Raw genomic sequence first — 18,625 nt, 5'->3', positions numbered from 1 at the left:
ACCTTCCGCTATCGTCATCTTCCTCAAATTTTGTCTCGTTTCTCCCCCCCCCCCCCCCCCTTTTGCATCCATTTCGTCCTTTTCATGATTTTTCACACATATTTGGGTGTATTTTTGCGTAATTTTTCAGACGTAATTCTACTTTTTTACATAATTTTTCGCTTTTTTTTTCACCGCCGTGGATTCTTTCCCCTTCCATCTGCGTCAATACAGAAAAGTTTCCTTGTCCCTAGTCATATCCCAGCCCCTCATACTGTTCCTACATTGCTGCTTGGCTCATGAAAGCCCCCCTAATGGCCTTACCATCGAATTACCCCTCTCTGATTGCCACCCCTCCTTATACAATGACCTCCACCTGTTCAGATTCCGCCAATCCTTAGCCCTCACCATCATAGTCCTACAAAACCATATCAACCAAGCCCAAACCTCCTTGCAGTACCTTCTCTCCATCCACAAAATTCTTCTGCTATGTAATCCCAAATTCCTGGAACCAGTAACACACATTGAAACTCTTGTCCTACAGGAACTTGAGCAACATGCACAACGCCACCTCAAAGAGCTCTCCATCCTGCTCACTTCCTACTCCCACCTCAGAGTATCACTGTCCACCACCTCTACAACAACCTCCAAACCTACCCCACATCCCTTCATAGCTGCCAAACCCTGTCTCGCAGACCTATTACACTTACCCCACCCTCCAAAACTCCCTCCTACCACCACACAGAATCCAGAACCTAAACAGATCCGCAACACAGTCATGAACCTTTTCTCCAGAAGCCTTAGTCCCACAGAAATATCAGTCCTTTCCAAAGGCCTCACCTTTTGCCCCACTCCCAAATTCAATCATGAAGAACTTGTTAAAGATCTTCTCTCCTTCTCCCGGACCCTACAATGGAAACACTTTTTCGCCACCAACCTGAGCAATGAGACTCAACCAAAAACCAATATTTAACCATGCCTAACTCATTTCACTCTTCTGTCCAACCGTGATCCACTCCCACTGCCTCCTGACCACCTCCTGTTAACTGTCCAGAATTTCTTAACCTCAAACCTTGCAGCACCATCATTCCAGAAATCCCTCAACATGCAAACTAACCTTACATCTGCAGAAAGAACTGTAGTCCACCATTTGAAAACTGATCCTGACTTTATAATCTTACCTGCAGACAAAGTCTCCACCGCCGTTGTTTTGAACCACAAGGATTACTTGGCAGAAGGACTCTGTCAGCTGTCAGATACTTCCACCTACAAACCTTGCCACAGTGACCCCATTCCAGTAATCCAGCAGGATCTCCAGTCATTACTCAAATCCTTAGGCCCATCCCAGTACCTCTCCCCAGAGTCGACCTCTCTACTTAGGCCTACTACTCCCTGCACTCCTACCTACTACAGTCTTCCTAAAGTCCATAAATCCAACCATCCAGGATGCCCCATTGTGGCCGGTTACTGTGCCCCCACTGAGAGAATCTTTGCTCTCGTAAACCAACACCTTCAACCCATAACCCGGAATCTACCCTCCTATATAAAAAATACCATTTCCTCCACCGACTCTCCCCAGTTCCCGTCCCCTTACCAGACGTGCCCTGCTCGTCAGTATTGATGCCACCACCCTGTGCACTAGCATTCCTAATGCCCATGGCCGTACTGCTATTGAACACTATCTCTCCAAATGCCCTATGGATTGCAAACCAACAATCTCCTTCCTAGTCGCCATGACAAACTATATCCTCACCCACAATTACTTCTCCTTTGAAGGCTACATCAGTACTTCCGTTCATATCAAACCTACTAAATACCAGCAATACCTCCACTTCGACAGCTGCCACCCATTCCATACCGAGAAGTTCCTTCCGTACAGCCTAGCCATCCGCGGTCATCACATATGCAGTGATGAGCAGTCCCTCTTGGAATATACCGAGGGTCTCACTGAAGCCTTCACTGACCACAATTATCCTCCCAACATTGTACCAAAACAAATATGCCATGCCTTATCTTTCCAGTCTCCCACCACCTCCCAAAGTCCCACAGTCTGGCCACAGAGCATTCCCCTCGTAAATCAGTACCATCCAGGACTGGAGCAACTGAATTAAATTCTCCACCATGGTTTCAATTACCTCTCATCTTGCCCTGAAATGAAATGTCATACCCTCTATCTTTCCCACACCTCCCATAGTGGTATTCCGCCGTCCACCAAATCTACACAATATACTTGTCCATCCTTACACAACCCCTGCTCCCAATCCCTTACCTCATGGCTCATACCCTTGTAATACACCTAGATGCAAGACCTGTCCCATACATCCTCCTACCACCACCTACTCCAGTACAGTCACGAACACCACCTATCCCACAAAGGCAGGGCTACCTGTGAAACCAGCCATACGATTTACAAGCTAAGCTGCAACCACTGTGCTGCATTCTATGTAGGCATGACAAGCAAGAAGCTGTCTGTCCACATGAATGGCCACCGACAAACTGTGACCAAGAAACAAGTGGACTACCCTGTTGCTGAACACACTGCCAAATATCCAAACATGATATCTTGCATTTCAGTGACTGCTTCACAGCCTGTGCCATATGGATCCTTCCCACCAACACAAGCTATTGTGAACTGTGCAGATGGGAACTTTTTCCTGCAGTACATCCTACATTCCCGTAACCCTCCTGGCCTCAACCTTCGTTAGTCACTGTCCTCAACCTTTCAGCCCTCTCCCTTCCGATTCCAGCACTACACATCTGTCATTTCATGGCCACACCCAGTTATTTAATTTCTTCTTTTTTCTCTCCTTTCGACTACTTCCCCCCTCCCCCCTCCTCACCTTCTCCTACCCTCCATCTAAACTGCAGCGCTTCACTGTCTGCCACCCCCACTCCAGCCTCTCCTCCTTACCCCCACCCAGTTGCCACTCCCATCATGCACTGGTGCTCGCAATGTGGTTTCAGTTGCCTGAGACTGCAGATGTGTGTTAATACTGTTCCATTTTAATCTGCAGTTTATAACCAATAAGTTATGATCAGGTTCAACTTCTATTCCTGTAAATCTTTTGCAGTTTGAAATCTGGATTCTAAATACCTATCTTACCATCACATAACCTGTCTGAAACCTTCTGGTGTTTACAGATCTGTTCTGTGTATACAGTCATCTTTCATGATCCTTGAACCAAGTGTAAATTGTGCTCTTCCCCTCTTATTTCTTTCCCCCGTTCCATGTTCCTCACCTACTTTTGCTTCTCTTTGTATGGAGCATTGCTATGTTTTGTGTTGTGAAATACCAGTAATGCACTCCTTACTTATCACTGATTTCTGGAACTTTCAAAGTTGAGCATGCCTTTTTTCTGAGCAAGTTTCTTGCTGTTCTGTCTTGCTGTGTGCAAGAGGAGTCATTATGTTTCAGAACACATGGTTGTGCTGAGCCACATAGCAGATAAATAGGTATGAAGAATTTGCTAGAAAGTATAATTAATAGTTGGAAGTATTACACCAGTTCATAGGAGAAAAGTGTTTGAATAATTCATTTATTTCACAGAATGACACATGGAATTTAATGAAATTTAGGATTGAAACATTATCATGTTTGTCAATGAGTAATTTTCGAGGAGAAACATATTGATAGTTGAATGTAAATGAAAGGCTTTCTGTGATCAGTGGTTACCTGTTTAATTAGTATGGAAACACAGAATAGCAGTGGTTACTTCAGTGTAAATGTGAAACAAGCAGAACTATTAACATGAGACTGGAGAAGCTTAGACATTTTGAAAGTAGTGTTTACGTGCTAAAGGGACAATAAGACAAAGTAACCTGACATGTACTTTTATTATTTCAAACAGACATTTTCTCCATACTTGAGTCAGATAATCCAATAGTTCAAAAATAAACTGAAAAGACATAACCAGAGCTTTACAGCTTCCTTTTCCTGTTATTGAATTCCAGTCTGCCATCACAATTAAATTTTTGTCTCCCTTACCAAACTTGATAATTTCTTTTACCTCATCCTTTTTTTTCCAATTTCTTCATCAGGTGCTGAATTAGTAGGCACATGTACTAATGTAGTGGGTCTTGACTTTGTGTCTGTCTTGGCTATGAAAATGCATTAACTATAATGTTCATCATATTCACACCTATTCCTATTTTCTTATATTAATCAGACTTTTTAGTAAAATTTGTAAACAAAATGAAGAAGCTTCTCATTGACAAGTCTTCGTAATCTGTATAAGAATCTCTATTGTAATGTGTAAAAGGTGGTGGGTAGGAATTACTAACATTTGTATACTTTTAAAAAAAATTATAAATGTTCATGGAACATGAACTAAGTACTTTGCTGTGTATTTCACTTCTTTTGTTAGAGGTCAGTGCTGGTTATGAATGTTACTTATCTCTCAAATTGATATGGAATATTGAAAATAACTTTTATTGGGCAGTAAATTTGCATTGAAAGTGTAGATTCCCAATTGTGTAAACACATACTTAGCCGACACAGTGCATATCTGTAGCCTAACCATAATTTAGTGACAGTATTATGAAAAGTACAGGTTGCTGCTCACCAAATAGGGGAGATGTTGAGTCACAGACAGGCACAACCAAAAGACTACTAAACAAGTATGCTTTTGGCCCAAAAGACCTTCTTCTAACATAGAAAACACACACACACACACACACATTCATGCAAACATAACTCGCACAAACATGACCACTGTCTCAGGGCTGGCCTGGCCGCAACCTTCATTAGTCACTGTTCTTCAGCCACCTGTCCCCTATGTTGTCCCAACTCCAGCATGACACAGCCTTCTATTCCACCAGCGCACCCAGTCTTTTTACTTCTCTCCTTTTCTGCCCCCACCCTTCGTCCAGCCTCCTGACTGCACCCAGGTGCTCTACCATCTCCCTTCTAAGTCCCTGTATGCTCCCACAAGCAGCACTTGACTCCCTCTCTCCCCAATCCTGCTATCCCCCTCCCTCCCTCCTTGCCTCAGCCTCCTCCTCACCCGACCACCCAGCAGACTGCTTCTTCCATCATGTGCTGTTGCTTCCTGAGGCTTGGCCTGTGTGTGTGTGTGTGTGTGTGTGTGTGTGTGTGTGTGTGTGTGTGTGTGTGGGGTACACACGTGCGTGTGTGCACACAGGTGGATTGGGTGTTGTCTAATACAGAGGTCAGAGGAAGGTGTTTTAGCCAAAAGCTTACTTGTTTAGCAGTCTCACCGAGCGAGGTGGCGCAGTGGTTAGATACTGGACTCGCATTCAGGAGGACAACGGTTCAATCCCACGTCCGGCCATCCTGATTTAGGTTTTCCGTGATTTCCCTAAATCTCTCCAGGCAAATGCTGGAATGGTTTCTTTGAAAGGGCACGGCAAACTTCCTTCCCCGTCCTTCCCAAATCCAATGAGACTGATGACCTCGCTGTCTGGTCTCCTTCCCCAAAACAACCCAACCTTTAGCAGTCTTTTTGCTGTGCCTGTCTACAACTTAACATCCCCACAATACGGTGAGAAGCAATCTGTCCTTTTCATAATATTGTCGTTATTCGATCCAGTAGTATGAATTGTTTGATTTTGTCTAACCATAAGTAATATTATTTTCTTTCATACAATTAATATTTTTTATGTAAATGATAAGGTATTGTAAAATATTTTGCTATAGGGACATCACTCAATGAAAATCTGCAGATTATTTCAAGTTTACACAGTGTAAATGCTCGAAACTGCCGTTATGCATCATGTTTTTGTTATAATCTGTTCTGATTGTTAAATATTTAAATCATGTTCTGTTTCTTTACCCAGTTTTTTTTTCTCGTTACAACGATATTTTGCAATATTGAAAGTTTACATAATAGTGGAATGGGTCAGTTTGACTCTTCCTTTATTTCTGCTCTTAAAGTTACAGTGTTTAACACCCTCTTTAAATCCTGTGCACATAATATTAAGTATTAGAAAGGTCAGTTGCAAATTTTCCCATGTCACACACTCACCTAGAGTTACTGACTCGCTAGTCTACAGTTACTTTACTTCAATGACAAATTTTAATTTTTAAGAGTGTTCTGTGTCTTTGACAGTTTGGCTGTGAGCTTTAGACTTGGTTAAATTTCAATGTAACGTTTCACTGCAGAAAGATTCTGTGATGTTTCTTATTTAAGAACAGTTATGTCTGCGATTACATGAATTCATCCTACATTTTCTTTTGGGATGCAATTCTTATGCCTTTACCTCTCACCATCATATGTCAAGAGATGTACTTGATATTTTATCAGTTTATTTACATAGAAACCTTTACCAGTTTTAATATTATTCATTCACTTGTTAGATGCACACAGCTCAGTAGTTACATGTGAGACATCGTATGGCCATTCTTTACCATAACGCCAATTTTTTTTCCTGGTAGATACAGATTTTGGTGATTTTTAATTTCTTTTCCTTCTTTTCTCCCATCAAGATGTACATTCTAAACTACTAAAATCGGCTTCCATGGTGTCTCCTTTGATTCTGTCATTAGACCTATGTTACTAAGGAAATAAAAAAATATATCCCTACTCACCACTGCCACTCTGCCCCTGTCTGTTGAATATTTTTATCCAAACCATCCCTCTTCAGGCATTGGCTTCTACTAATACAATTTTTCCCACTAACTTTCGGATATGAATATTCTGGAAAACGTGACGAGCAACCTAGTCACATCACATGACGTGAATGCAGGGCTGCTAGTGCATATAATCAGAACTAAAGCATCTGTGATGTTAAATGTTTATAAGGTAACAAATCAGTATGAATGGCACCTCTTTCCTGACATGCCATACCAACAAATTAAGCCTCAAAACAAGCATTGTCCAGAGTACATTACTCATGAGCATTGTTTGTTTACTTATGACATTTTACAGTAGCTGTCTTAAAAACTCTAGTCCCAAAATTTTGCAGCATCATTAGCAAAAGAAATAATGTTAATGAGACACTAATAGATGTAAATGTCTGAAATGGGATGCCCAGGCATCTGGAAATGTCACCATGCCAAAATAAATGGCTAAAAAGGCAATTGCTTGCAGCTAATTTATTATAAATTACCATCAATTTCAAGAGTTGCAATGTTCTAATAAGTCCACAATGAACAAGAATTATTCACTAATATTAATACGAGAAAGAATAGTAAAACAAAATATGGCATTGAGATAGGCAGTCCCAGTCAACAAGCAAATATAAGTAAATTTGCATTTTTTGGGCACAGGGTAGTTATTCAAGTGTTTAAATTGTAGTCTGTTAACATTCACAAACACAGTTAGCAAGCATTTTTTAAATATTTATGCAGAAATACTTTCGCTGACTGATCACATAGGCAAGGATTGTTTCTGTAACACTAAATAAATTAAGCCATCAATTTTTTGTTCACTTTAAAAAGTTTGAAAGTCTACACATGAACTTAGCATGTATCGGCTGTATTAAGCAAACCGGAAAAATATGAACAACAGAATGGCAAATTGTCAGGCAGATAATAGTCATGCTCAATCACTCAGTGCGTGTTTGTAATACCAAAAATATTTTGGTCAGCATCAGTACTGTTTGTCAGTAATTCTACTGTTGGCAATGCGACAATACTTGTCCTAAGATGAATGTTATATCGATGATTGACAGTAATATAGAACTTGTGAGGGCCCCATAACTTCTATGTGACATTCATAACATTGTAGATGATAGGCGCAAATCATATGTTGTTAGCACTTAATGAAATGTCCAAAACTGTTCAAAGCCATGGCAGCAGAACTCGCTAAAACTTCTACAAATTTTACTGACAGTAAGAAAGCACTACTCATATAGCATGTAGAGCATCGGTGTAAATATCTGAAAATGTGCCCCGTATGGAGTACAGTGAGAGCACCATGTTCTCTTAGATTTCTTCTGCAGGCTGGATTGAATGTAGTTACAGAAGGTCACATTATCGAGATGCACTCATCTGCAAATGATTCTGTCATGCCTTTTTGGCTTCATCCAGTTTCCATTGTACATAGGCTACCTGTAACTATTAATATGCTCAGCATCTGAATCACAGGTGCTTCATTTCATTGTTACAATGACCCTTTTCTGTGATAATTGTGTTTCTCTTGATCAATCATTCTTGATAACTCTCCCTTCTATACATATTGTCTTTGTCTGCTATTGTGGTTTTCTTCACTGGCTTCTGATAAGTCAATCATCATTTTCTCAAGTTCTTCCATTTACTTTCTTAACTCCGTTACTGCTGTTGGTAAATAAGTTTGTTAATTTCCAACAATGGAAAATCCAGGATGAAATGTAACAATATTATGAAAAGGAAAGTTGCTACTTACCATATAGCGAAGATGCTGAGTTGCAAATAGGCACAACAAAATGACTCTCACAATGAAAGCTCTCGGCCATTAAGGCCTTCGTCAACAGTAGATCACACACACACACACACACACACACACACACAAATCCAACTCGCACACATGACTGCAGTATCAGGCAACTGAAACTACTACACTCAGAGTGTGTCTGTTGTCTATTGTAGATGAAGGCCTTAATGGCCAAAAGCTTTAATTGTGAGGATTTTTACTGTGCCTTTCTGCGACTCAGCATCTTTGTTAATTTCTGTTAATGTAATTTGGATGTTCTGTCATTGATAACAATTTATTGAAAACTTTATTTCATTTGTTGTGCATGCATGTACCTGAAACCTTTCTTGGTTTTTCTTTGGTGAACATGTATTGTCTCTTATTTTCCAGATATTTGTGATGAATGGTATAGTCCATGGGGATCTGCTTACACACCGTGTGAGTGGTTATTACACATCAAGCCAGTCTTCTGTTAATGAAGCAGATGGTGGTATGTACAGGCTCAAATCTTAATTATAGATGTCAGTTCTACTATTTTGTCAACTATAAAAATGTTTGAGAGTGTGCTCCATATCAGCTATCAAGATGTTTAATTAAACATAATTACTATTCAGTCACATGAGATTTAATTAATTTCTACCTTTGGCTACAAATTTTTGCATGAAAACATAATAACTTAGGTACTTTGAGCTGCCCTGATTAAACTTGTCATCTGGTTTTGTTCTAAAGTACCCTCCTCCTTAAAGACAGATTAGTGTAGTTATAAAAACGCATATTCAAGATTAACTGTTTCATAAGAAGATTATTTCTAGTGTTTTGTTAGGTTAGTTTCATTATACAGTCATTATTATGCCAATACATAAAACGGATCTTAGGAAATGATCACTTTTGTTTAATTTAAATTGACTATGCATAAATCAGGTTTTTCTTGTATGTGCTGTATTTCCCATTGATTAAGTTAAATAAATCTGTACATTAATAAGATATTCTACCGTTCTTAATCAGCTACTTTCTTCTTCTAATTCAATAATAAGCGGTATGAGATTCTGTCTTGTTAATTCTTGTACATAAAATAGGAAGTGTCCTCTTGTATAGATATTCATCTGTCTATTAGCTTATCAGAGCCTGTCAAAGCTTATCAGAGCATGTAAAAAGTATACAGCAGTAGCATGTGTCGGCTATAATACAGCTTTACTCTGATCAACATTCATATGTACATTTACAACAATTAATCTTCATTTTCGGTAATACAGCTTTTTTTATATTGTAAATTTAATGCTATCATTCGTGAGCCACTTGTAGCTGCTGGTACACAGTTACAGTTTCTTTGACAATCAGGCATGTTGCAGAACTCTAGGAATTCATCTCTTTACTCCATGCTGACTGACTTTCCACATCAACTTGCATTTCTTCCAAAACATACAAATGAATGTTGTGTGAGAGTAGTAAATGAGTTGATTCAGTCTAATTGCTGTTTCCACGTGTCAGAACGTGTGTATGGAGCTCTTTTTCTAAATATGTGGACTATAACTGTAATGATACACAGATTGGTCCAGTTACAGTTATCTCAAGCAGATTTAGGAAAGTAATGAACTCTGTCTAATTGCCCAGAAGAATGGCTGCATTCCATAGGAAATAGATTCTGTTGTAGGAAGGCGCTGGTAGAATGTATGTAAATACTTTAGGAGTAAAGGAGTCAACTCACTGAAAAGCATAAGTACTGAGTCATTGACAGGCAAAAGAGAGAGAGAGAGAGAGATAGAAGAGAAGACGAGGAAAACTTTCTAACTTTGGGAGTGATTCTTTTCCAAGCTAGAGTACACACACACACACACACACACACACACACACACACAAACACACACACACACACACACACACACGCGCGCGCCTATGCCCTGCAAGGTGCCAGCGGTACACACAGTGCCACTGCTACATTTCGGCAGGTAGGGTGGGGATTATGATGGGTGAGTGGGTAGAGGGAGAGAGGGGTCGGAGGCATGGAGAGGGATTGGGGTGGGTAGCTTGCAGCTCTGGAGGAGGCAGCCAGGTAGGAATGTGGGAGGAAGGGGTGGCAGGTGCCTAGGCCAAGTATGTGATGCATAGTTGTGGGAGCTGGTAAGGAGCGGCACATGCTGAAGCTGACGTGGTGACATGAATTGGGAGGGGGTGACAGGGCAGTGGGAGGAGAAACTGTTGGGTAGAAGGTGTGGGCCTGTGGGTTACTGGAGATTGAGGCCAGGACAGTTACAGAAATGAAGGATGTGTTGCAAGGATAACACACATCTGAGTAGTTGAGGGAAGCTGATGGTGGGGAGGAAGGATCCAGCTGGCCTGGGTTGTGAAGCAGTCCTTGAGGTTGAATATTTAATGCTCAGCTGCATGTTGTGCCACTCGGTGGTCAATTTTGATCTTGGAAACATTTTGGTGCTGACCATTCATCCTGGTAGACAGCAGGTTCGCACTCACACCTACATAAAAAGTAGTGCAGTGTTTGCAGCAGAGTCGGTGTATGACATGGTCACTTTCACATGTGTCTTGGCCTCTGATAAGGTAGGGTAAGCATGCGAGGACACTGGAATAGGAAATGCTGGGAGGATGGGTGGATTGGTCAGGTCTTGCTTGTACCTTGGTCTTCCACAGGATATAATCCTTGTGGCAAGGCAGTAGATGTGGGAGTGGCATAGGGATGAACTAGGATGTTCTGTAGGTTTGGTGGGTGACAGAAAACCACTTTAGGAGGGGGTGGGAAGGATATTGAGAAGGATGTCTCTCATTTTAGGACATGATGAGAGATACTCAAAGCCCTGACAGAGGACATGGTTCAGTTGTTCAAGTCCAGGGTGATATTGGGTGATGAGGTGTGTGTGGGAGGGAGGGGGGGGGGGGGGGGGGCAGCACTCTCTTGTAGCAGATTCTTGATTCTTGGGGATGGTAGAAGGATTGGGGCATGTGAGGATATGGCACCGGTAATCTGTTTGTAGACTAGGTTTGTGGTATAGAGCCTGTCTGTGAAAGCCCTCCTGAGACCTGCAGCATACTGGGCAAAGGAGTTCTTGTCACTGCAGATACAATATCCACAGTTGGCCAGGCTGTATGGGAGGGATTTTTTGGTGTGGAAGGGATGGCAGTTGTTGAAATGCAGGTGCTGTTGATAGATAGTGGGTTTAATGTGGACAGAGGTGTGGATAAAGCCATCAGGAAGGATCTAGCCATCAGAGAGGAAGTCAACATCCAAGAAGGTAGCACATTGGGTTGAGGAAGACCAGGTGAAGCGGATGGGAGTCAAGGTGTTGAGGTTGTGAAGGAATGAGGGTACAGTGTCTTGTCCCTGAGTCTTAGATGGCCTATAAACAGTTTGGGACAGGAGCGTGCCAAGTGGGTGCTCATGAATGTGCCATGGCTTTATTTGCATTTCTTCCCTCCAAAGGAAAAGTAGTTGTATGTCAATATATTGTTGGTAAGGTGTATAAGGAGTGGTGCAGTGGGTTAGCAGCCTGAAGGTCATAAGAGAGACAGTGTTCGATAGCGGCAAGGCCTTTGGCTTGAGGGATGTTTATGTATATATAGTTTGCATCAATAGTGACAATTAGGGATCCAGGAGGTAAAGGGGTGAGGATGGTGGAGAGTCAGCAAAGGAAGGCGGTGGTATCTTTGTTGAGGGAGGCTAGGTATCGTACATTTGTTTGGAGGTGTTGGTCAGTGAGGGCTAAAATTATTGTTGGTCAACAAGAACAGAAATTCTTTCAATGGGAGCACAATAGCCAGCTATGATGGGGTATCCATGATTGTTGGGTTTTTGTATTTTGGGGAGCATGTGGAAGATGGGTGTGCAGGGTGTCGTCAGTAAATTGATTTGGGAGAGAGATTATCAGAGGTGCCTAAGGATTTCAGTAGGGAATGGAGGTTACGTTGGACTTCTGGGATGGGATTACTGTGGCATAGCTTATAGGTGGAGAAGTCAGAGAGGTGGTGGAGGCCTTCTGCCAGGTAGTCACTATGACATCATAACAGTTGTGAAGCCTTTGTCTGCAGGGAGGATGATTAGGCCAGGATTTGTTTAAAGGTTTTGTATGGCTGTCCTTTCTTCAGCTGAAAGGTTACTGTTCTTAGGAAGGGAGCTAAGGAAGGATCAAGAGGCCAAGTTGGAGATAAGGAGTTCCTGGAAGGTGACCAGGGGATGGTTAGTTGGAAGTGGGGAGGATAATGGTTAGATGATGGTATGAACTGGGGCAGGCAACATTCAGTATTGGGATTAGGTTGATTTTGACTGGAGAGATCGGTGGCAAAGAAATGTTTCGACTGTAGGGATCGGGAGAAGGAGAGCAAGTCATTGCCAAGTCCAGTATGGCTAAACTTGGATATGGTGCCGCTGAAGATGAACATGCTGCACGTGATTGTATTTGTACTGTAGCTTGAAAACTGATTACTCAGAGAGTTAGTAAGTTTTCCTTCTTACTCTTTTGTGTGTGTGTGGGGGGGGGGGGAGGGGGGTACGCACACACACGCGCGTACCTGTCAGCGATTCAGCACTTCTGTTTATTCAATGAGTGGTCTCCTTTACTCCTGAAGTGTTTAGAAAATAGATTCTCTTTTATGAAAGGATGACAGACAGAGTTCTTACATCATCACATGTCTCTAAAAGTAATGAGAAAAAAATACCACTGTCTTGACTTTGTTGGTACTGTAACTTACAGAGTTGCTAACATTATCAAATAATGCAATACAAACAATAATTTTTGTGCAAAACATCAACTGTCATTCAAGGTTTAATATATAACCCAGAATATTTGTTTGTTCATCTTCTCTACATTCCTACACCATTCATCCTATTAAGATGAAACTATTGTATGGTCTTTTATGCACCCCTATGAAGGCTTCTGTGGAAGTAAGAACTATCCACTACACACAGTAGTGGGAGATGAAAAGGGGGTGACATAGAAGATTATCTCATGAAGGTCTGGAGCGATTTCGATCAAATTTTGTGTATGATTTCGTATTCTACAGTAAGGAAGGATGGGCTACAGAGTGGTGAGGCAACTGTTGTCCTAGGAAAGCTCTACAGGAGCAGAAATGATTAGCGAACAAGTTTACACAGTATACAGAAGATTTACTTAACTTGTATTTTTCCACTATCATAGTAAAACTCATTACAAATAATGCAGCAGGAACTAGAATGCAGCTCATAGAATAGCAGGTAGGATGAGGCTCACTGTACTATATAAGCACAAGTGATGGCATTGTAGTGATGAGGCTCCAAGTGCAAGTGGTGTGAGCGGCTGTCACTGCCATCCTATATTGCAGCAGCAGAGGGCACTCGTAATACCGAGCTGCTGGAGGCATGGCTCAGTGGGCACACACCATTGGGTCCACCAGATCCCACCGAAACTTGCAGTTTTGTTACCAACTGTAGAATGCCAGTGGGGTGGTCTCGGTATGTGATACCACATACCTCGACAACCACATCCAGAGGCAGAGCAGCAAATGAAGATGGACGCATCTCAATGACTGCAGAGGGACCTAAGGCAGCAAGTGGGACAGCCACCTGGAAGAGGGGCCCATCACAAGATGACACAGGCTGTCAGGATGGTGATGACCATGGAAGGGCATTGACTTCCATTGGTTCTGGACCAGCACCAACTGTGTGGGGCCTGCAGGAGCAAGATGGAACTAGGGCTGCTGCATCCAGGCAGCAAGGAATCCGCAAGCAAAAAGCCTGCGGCAGGATCACGCAATTCACATGGATGAATTTGATTCTTGTGGCATCTATGCAATGGTCTTGGTCCCAGCTGGAGAATCATAGAATGTCCAACACATCATACAATGGTGCCTCGCTCCCAGAACCTCTGTGTGCCATACAGTCTGTAAAAGGCTGGACCAGTACTGCGATACTTCGCCCACTGTGGCGTGTGCAGCAACTGAAGCAAGGTGCAATCGCACCATGTGTGTAACAACTCCTCTGGCAATGGTCCATCATGTGCCTGGTAGCAGTAAGAAGCCAAGAATGGCAGCAGAGCTTGATCCCATGTGTGTGAGGCATAAAGTTTGTCCATCTGTTGCTTAAATGTTAGTACAAAACGTTCAGCTTCGCAGTTGGATAGCAATTGCAATGGTGCATTCAAAATGTGGTTGATACTGGAAGCGGTGCAAAATTGTTCAAACTCTGTGGCAACGAATTGAGGTCAGTTGCTAGTCACAATGACTTCAGGCAAACCCTCACAGCAAAAGATCGACGACAAGGCCTGGATTGTGGAACTAGCCATAGTAAATTGCATAGGAACCATGAAGGGAAATTTGCTGAAAGTGTCAACAATGATGAGCCAGTGTATGTATTCAGTGAGGACCCATGATATCCAAGTCAAAACATTGCCAAGATGCTTGAGGTTCGGGCCACTCAAAGAACTCCTGACGCAGAACTGACTAATGTTTAGCACAGGCTTGGCAGTGAGTAATCAACTGTTCAGTTTGTGCATCCAGTCCATGCCAATTGCAATGAAGTCGTGCTAACTGTGTGGTGTGAACACCCCCCCCCCCCCCCCCCCCAAGTGGCATTGATGTAGCAAACAAAGCACATCAGACGGGAGAACCGGAGGAACCACACCATGTGACTGGTCATTATTGGCATGAAGCAAAATGACACCTTGGTGAACTGCAAGGGCATGTTGCCGGGCAAAATATCAGTGAACCACTGAGCTACAAATCTGTTTGCCCAAACATGGCCAACCAGTGGTGATGTAGTGAAACAGAATCTTCAAATCAAGATCCACTGCTGTGGCCTGGGAAATTTTCTGGTGATTAAGCAGAAAGCTGTGCAAAGCATTTGTGCCTTGTGCATCAGTGTAATAATAAGAAGCAGCGGACTCATTGAATGTGGAATCTGGACCAACAGGGAGGTGAAAAAGAGCATCTGCATTGGCATGCTTAGAAGTGGGCAAATATACAATCTCATACTGATGTAACAAAAGAAGAGCCTACCGTTGCAGCTCCTACACTGTGCAATTTGGGACTGACTGAGTTGCAATTCTGTCAGAGACAGCAAAGGACTTGGAAGAGCAGTTGAACGGAATGGACAGTGTCTTGAAGGGAGGATATAAGATGAACATCAACAAAAGCAAAACGAAGATAATGGAATGTAGTCAAATTAAGTCGGGCGATGCTGAGGGAATTAGATTAGGAAATGAGATAATTAAAGTAGTAAAGGAGTATTGCTATTTGGGGAGCAAAATAACTGGTGATGGTCGAAGTAGAGAGGATATAAAATGTAGACTGGCAATGGCAAGGAAAGCGTTTCTGAAGAAGAGAAATTTGTTAACATCGTGTATAGATTTAAGTGTTAGGAAGTCGTTTCTGAAAGTATTTGTATGGAGTGTAGCCATGTATGGAAGTGAAACGTGGACGATAAATAGTTTGGACAAGAAGAAAATAGAAGCCTTTGAAATGTGGTGCTACAGAAGAATGCTGAAGATTAGATGGGTAGATCACGTAACTAATGAGGAAGTATTGAATAGGATTGGGAAGAAGAGGAGTTTGTGGCACAAGTTGACTAGAAGAAGGGATTGGTTGGTAGGACATGTTGTGAGGCATCAAGGGATCACCAATTTAGTATTGGAGGGCAGCGTGGAGGGTAAAAATCGTAGAGGGAGACCAAGAGATGAATACACTAAACAGATTCAGAAGGATGTAGGCTGCAGTAAGTACTGGGAGATGAAGAAGCTTGCACAGGATAGAGTAGCATGTAGAGCTGCATCAAACCAGTCTCAGGACTGAAGACTACAACAACAACAACAACAACAAGAAAGGTTAAAGATTGTAGAGGTGTATGGCAGCCACCAAATGAAATTTTGTGCCAAAGAGATACTGGTGAAACTTAATGACATGAGAGACAATGGTGGGAGGCTCCTTTTCACTTTGCAGAAAATTACATTGAGATTTGATCAAAAAGTTTGAAGCAAAGGCAATCCGCATGTCAGCAGCACTAAATTCTTGCAACAAAACTACACCAATGCCGTACGAGGAAGCATCCACTGTCAAGACCACAGATTTGGCTGGATCAAAGTGGAGAAGGCATCGGTCACTAAGCAAATTATCTTTCAACATTTGAGTGGCATTAGGAATAAACAAGATGTAATATTTGAGTTTCCCTAACACAGACTTCAATTCTCACAGATTTTGGGGAGGGGGTGGGGGGGGGGGGGGGTGGAAAGTCATGGATAGCAGGCAAATGTGATTTCAGTGGACGAACACCCTGTCTGTTAATGACATATCCTATGTATTCATGTTCAGAGTGAAAAAACATAAATTTGTCTCCACTCCATTTGAGACCAGCTGCAGGTAATACTTGAAATAGAGTATGAAGTTTGTTAATGTGTTCTTCGGGAGCACGACCTCGGTGGCAGTGCCATCTAAATAATTCGAGGAAAAATGAACTTTTGCGGTCAGCTGCTCCAGAAAGTACTGAGATATGGTAGGTGCAGAAGCACTGTCAAAAAGTAATCTCGAAAATTTGAAGAGGCCCAGATGAGTGTTAATGACAAAGAATTGTTGCCACTGCTCATCCGGAGAGAGTTGCAAGTAAGCGTTGTGCAAACCAGATTTGGAAAGGTAACACTGGCACCCGAGTTACCCATCAATTCTTCCAGGCACAGCAAGGGATAATTGTCAGTGACTGTTTGAGGATTCACAATTTCTTAAAATCGACCCACAACTGGAGTCTGCTGGATGGCTTCTTTAGAATAACAAGAGGTGATGCCCACCGACTAACAGTAAAGGTTGCTACAACCTCACTGTCTTACAGAGCAGGAAGTTCCTGAGCCACTTGTTCTTGAAGAGCCTGAGGAAAAAAAATGGGCTCTAACAAAATGTGGCTGTGCATTGTCCTTCATTGTGATGTGGGCAACAAAATAATTGGCTTTGATTAAACACGCAGAAAACAAATCCCGAAATCTTGCACATAAGTGAGCAACACTCTCCTGAGAATCAAAAGGAGAAACAAAAGTATACTGTCCTGAATGCTTAACCCAGACAAATCAAAAGAGTCGAGACCAGAAATATTAGCACTATCTCAGGAGGGAAGCACTATAAATATCACTGTCTTCATCAAATTTCAGAAAGTTGCAGGAAAGCTATAAGTGCCTAAAACGAGAATGTCTTGGCCATTATAAACCACCAGTGTATGTCGCAATGTGCATAACTGAGGTTTGCCAAGCAGTTTGTAAGTGCTATGGTTGAGCATAATCACTGAAGCTGCAGTGTCAAGTTGTAAATGGACTGATTGTCCAACAGTATTAAAAGGAACAGAAAGTTTGATGTCTTCACATTTCACTACAGATTAGTTGGGAACCTTTCCTCAATGGCTATTACACTGTTGTTTTGCACTAAGGACTCTGTGGGGCTTTGAACACACACTACACACTGTTCTGACTTAGATTTGTGTGAAGGAGTAACACAAGGGGGTGCCCTAAGTTTCTGTAAGCACACAGACTGTATATGTCCCCATTTGGTATTTAAAAAAGGGGGGGGGGGGCAAATCACTTCACACAAGGGGCAAGACCAATGAGCACATGCCATATTATAGCGAGAGCGTGACTTAACACCTTGTGCCGAATGCATTATGAGTTGATGTGAGCATTGTGACTTTGATCGGCCGGGCCAATGTTTGCATGCCAGTGGAAAAGTCTGTTTGTCACAGGTGCCCACTGAACAAACAGGCACTATCTTACTGTCTTAAAACTTCTGCTGTACTTTCACTGGAATCCTGATAGTCAAGAATTTGCAGAACCTGTTGCAAAGAAGGGACAAGGTGTTTAAGAATCTGTTCCCAATTTTGATAGTCAGCTACATTGTTCATGATGGCATCATGAGCCACTGTATCACTGCAGTATTTGCCGCAGTCACATTTGAATCTACACTGTGTACTAAGACCTTTGAAATTCAGTCACCCACTGACTTTAGGTGTGTCCTTGTTGTTCACACAACCTAAGGAACTTGTAACAGGCAGTTGCAGTCAGTTCTGCCATGGCCAAGAAATAAAAATGTTTGTCAGTACCTAGGACTGTGATGTGTACATTGAATTGTGAGAGGGACTCTGTCCAGTCTTCCTTCACATTGTCAAACTTACAGAATGGCATCACATATGCAGGCAGTGCAGGTAGCAGTGCTGCTGCTGGATCCAGTGTCCTGAGTGTAGTCATCTGCACCGTCATGAAGTGATTTATCACTTCAAGCAGTTGCACCATTTGTTGACGCTGAAACTGAATAAACTGAGTTAGATGAACGGCAGGCAGCACAGCAGACGA

The 18,625-nt window shown here is 42.2% G+C and overlaps 1 protein-coding gene across 1 annotated transcript in view; it reads left to right on the top strand.

The window, feature by feature from the left end:
• LOC124790067 (adenylate cyclase type 9) overlaps window positions 1–18,625 on the top strand; it is a 153,062-nt gene that overhangs the window by 97,961 nt on the left and 36,476 nt on the right. The window contains exon 8 of the mRNA XM_047257632.1: window positions 8,721–8,820. Within this exon, the coding sequence (XP_047113588.1) occupies window positions 8,721–8,820 (100 nt within the window). The remainder of the gene's footprint in view (window positions 1–8,720; window positions 8,821–18,625) is intronic.

Source organism: Schistocerca piceifrons, chromosome 3 (genome assembly GCF_021461385.2).
Source record: "Schistocerca piceifrons isolate TAMUIC-IGC-003096 chromosome 3, iqSchPice1.1, whole genome shotgun sequence".
Taxonomy (NCBI): Eukaryota; Metazoa; Arthropoda; class Insecta; order Orthoptera; family Acrididae; genus Schistocerca; species Schistocerca piceifrons.
Note: the sequence above shows the minus strand (reverse complement) of the source record. Positions and strands in the feature narration are given on the sequence as shown.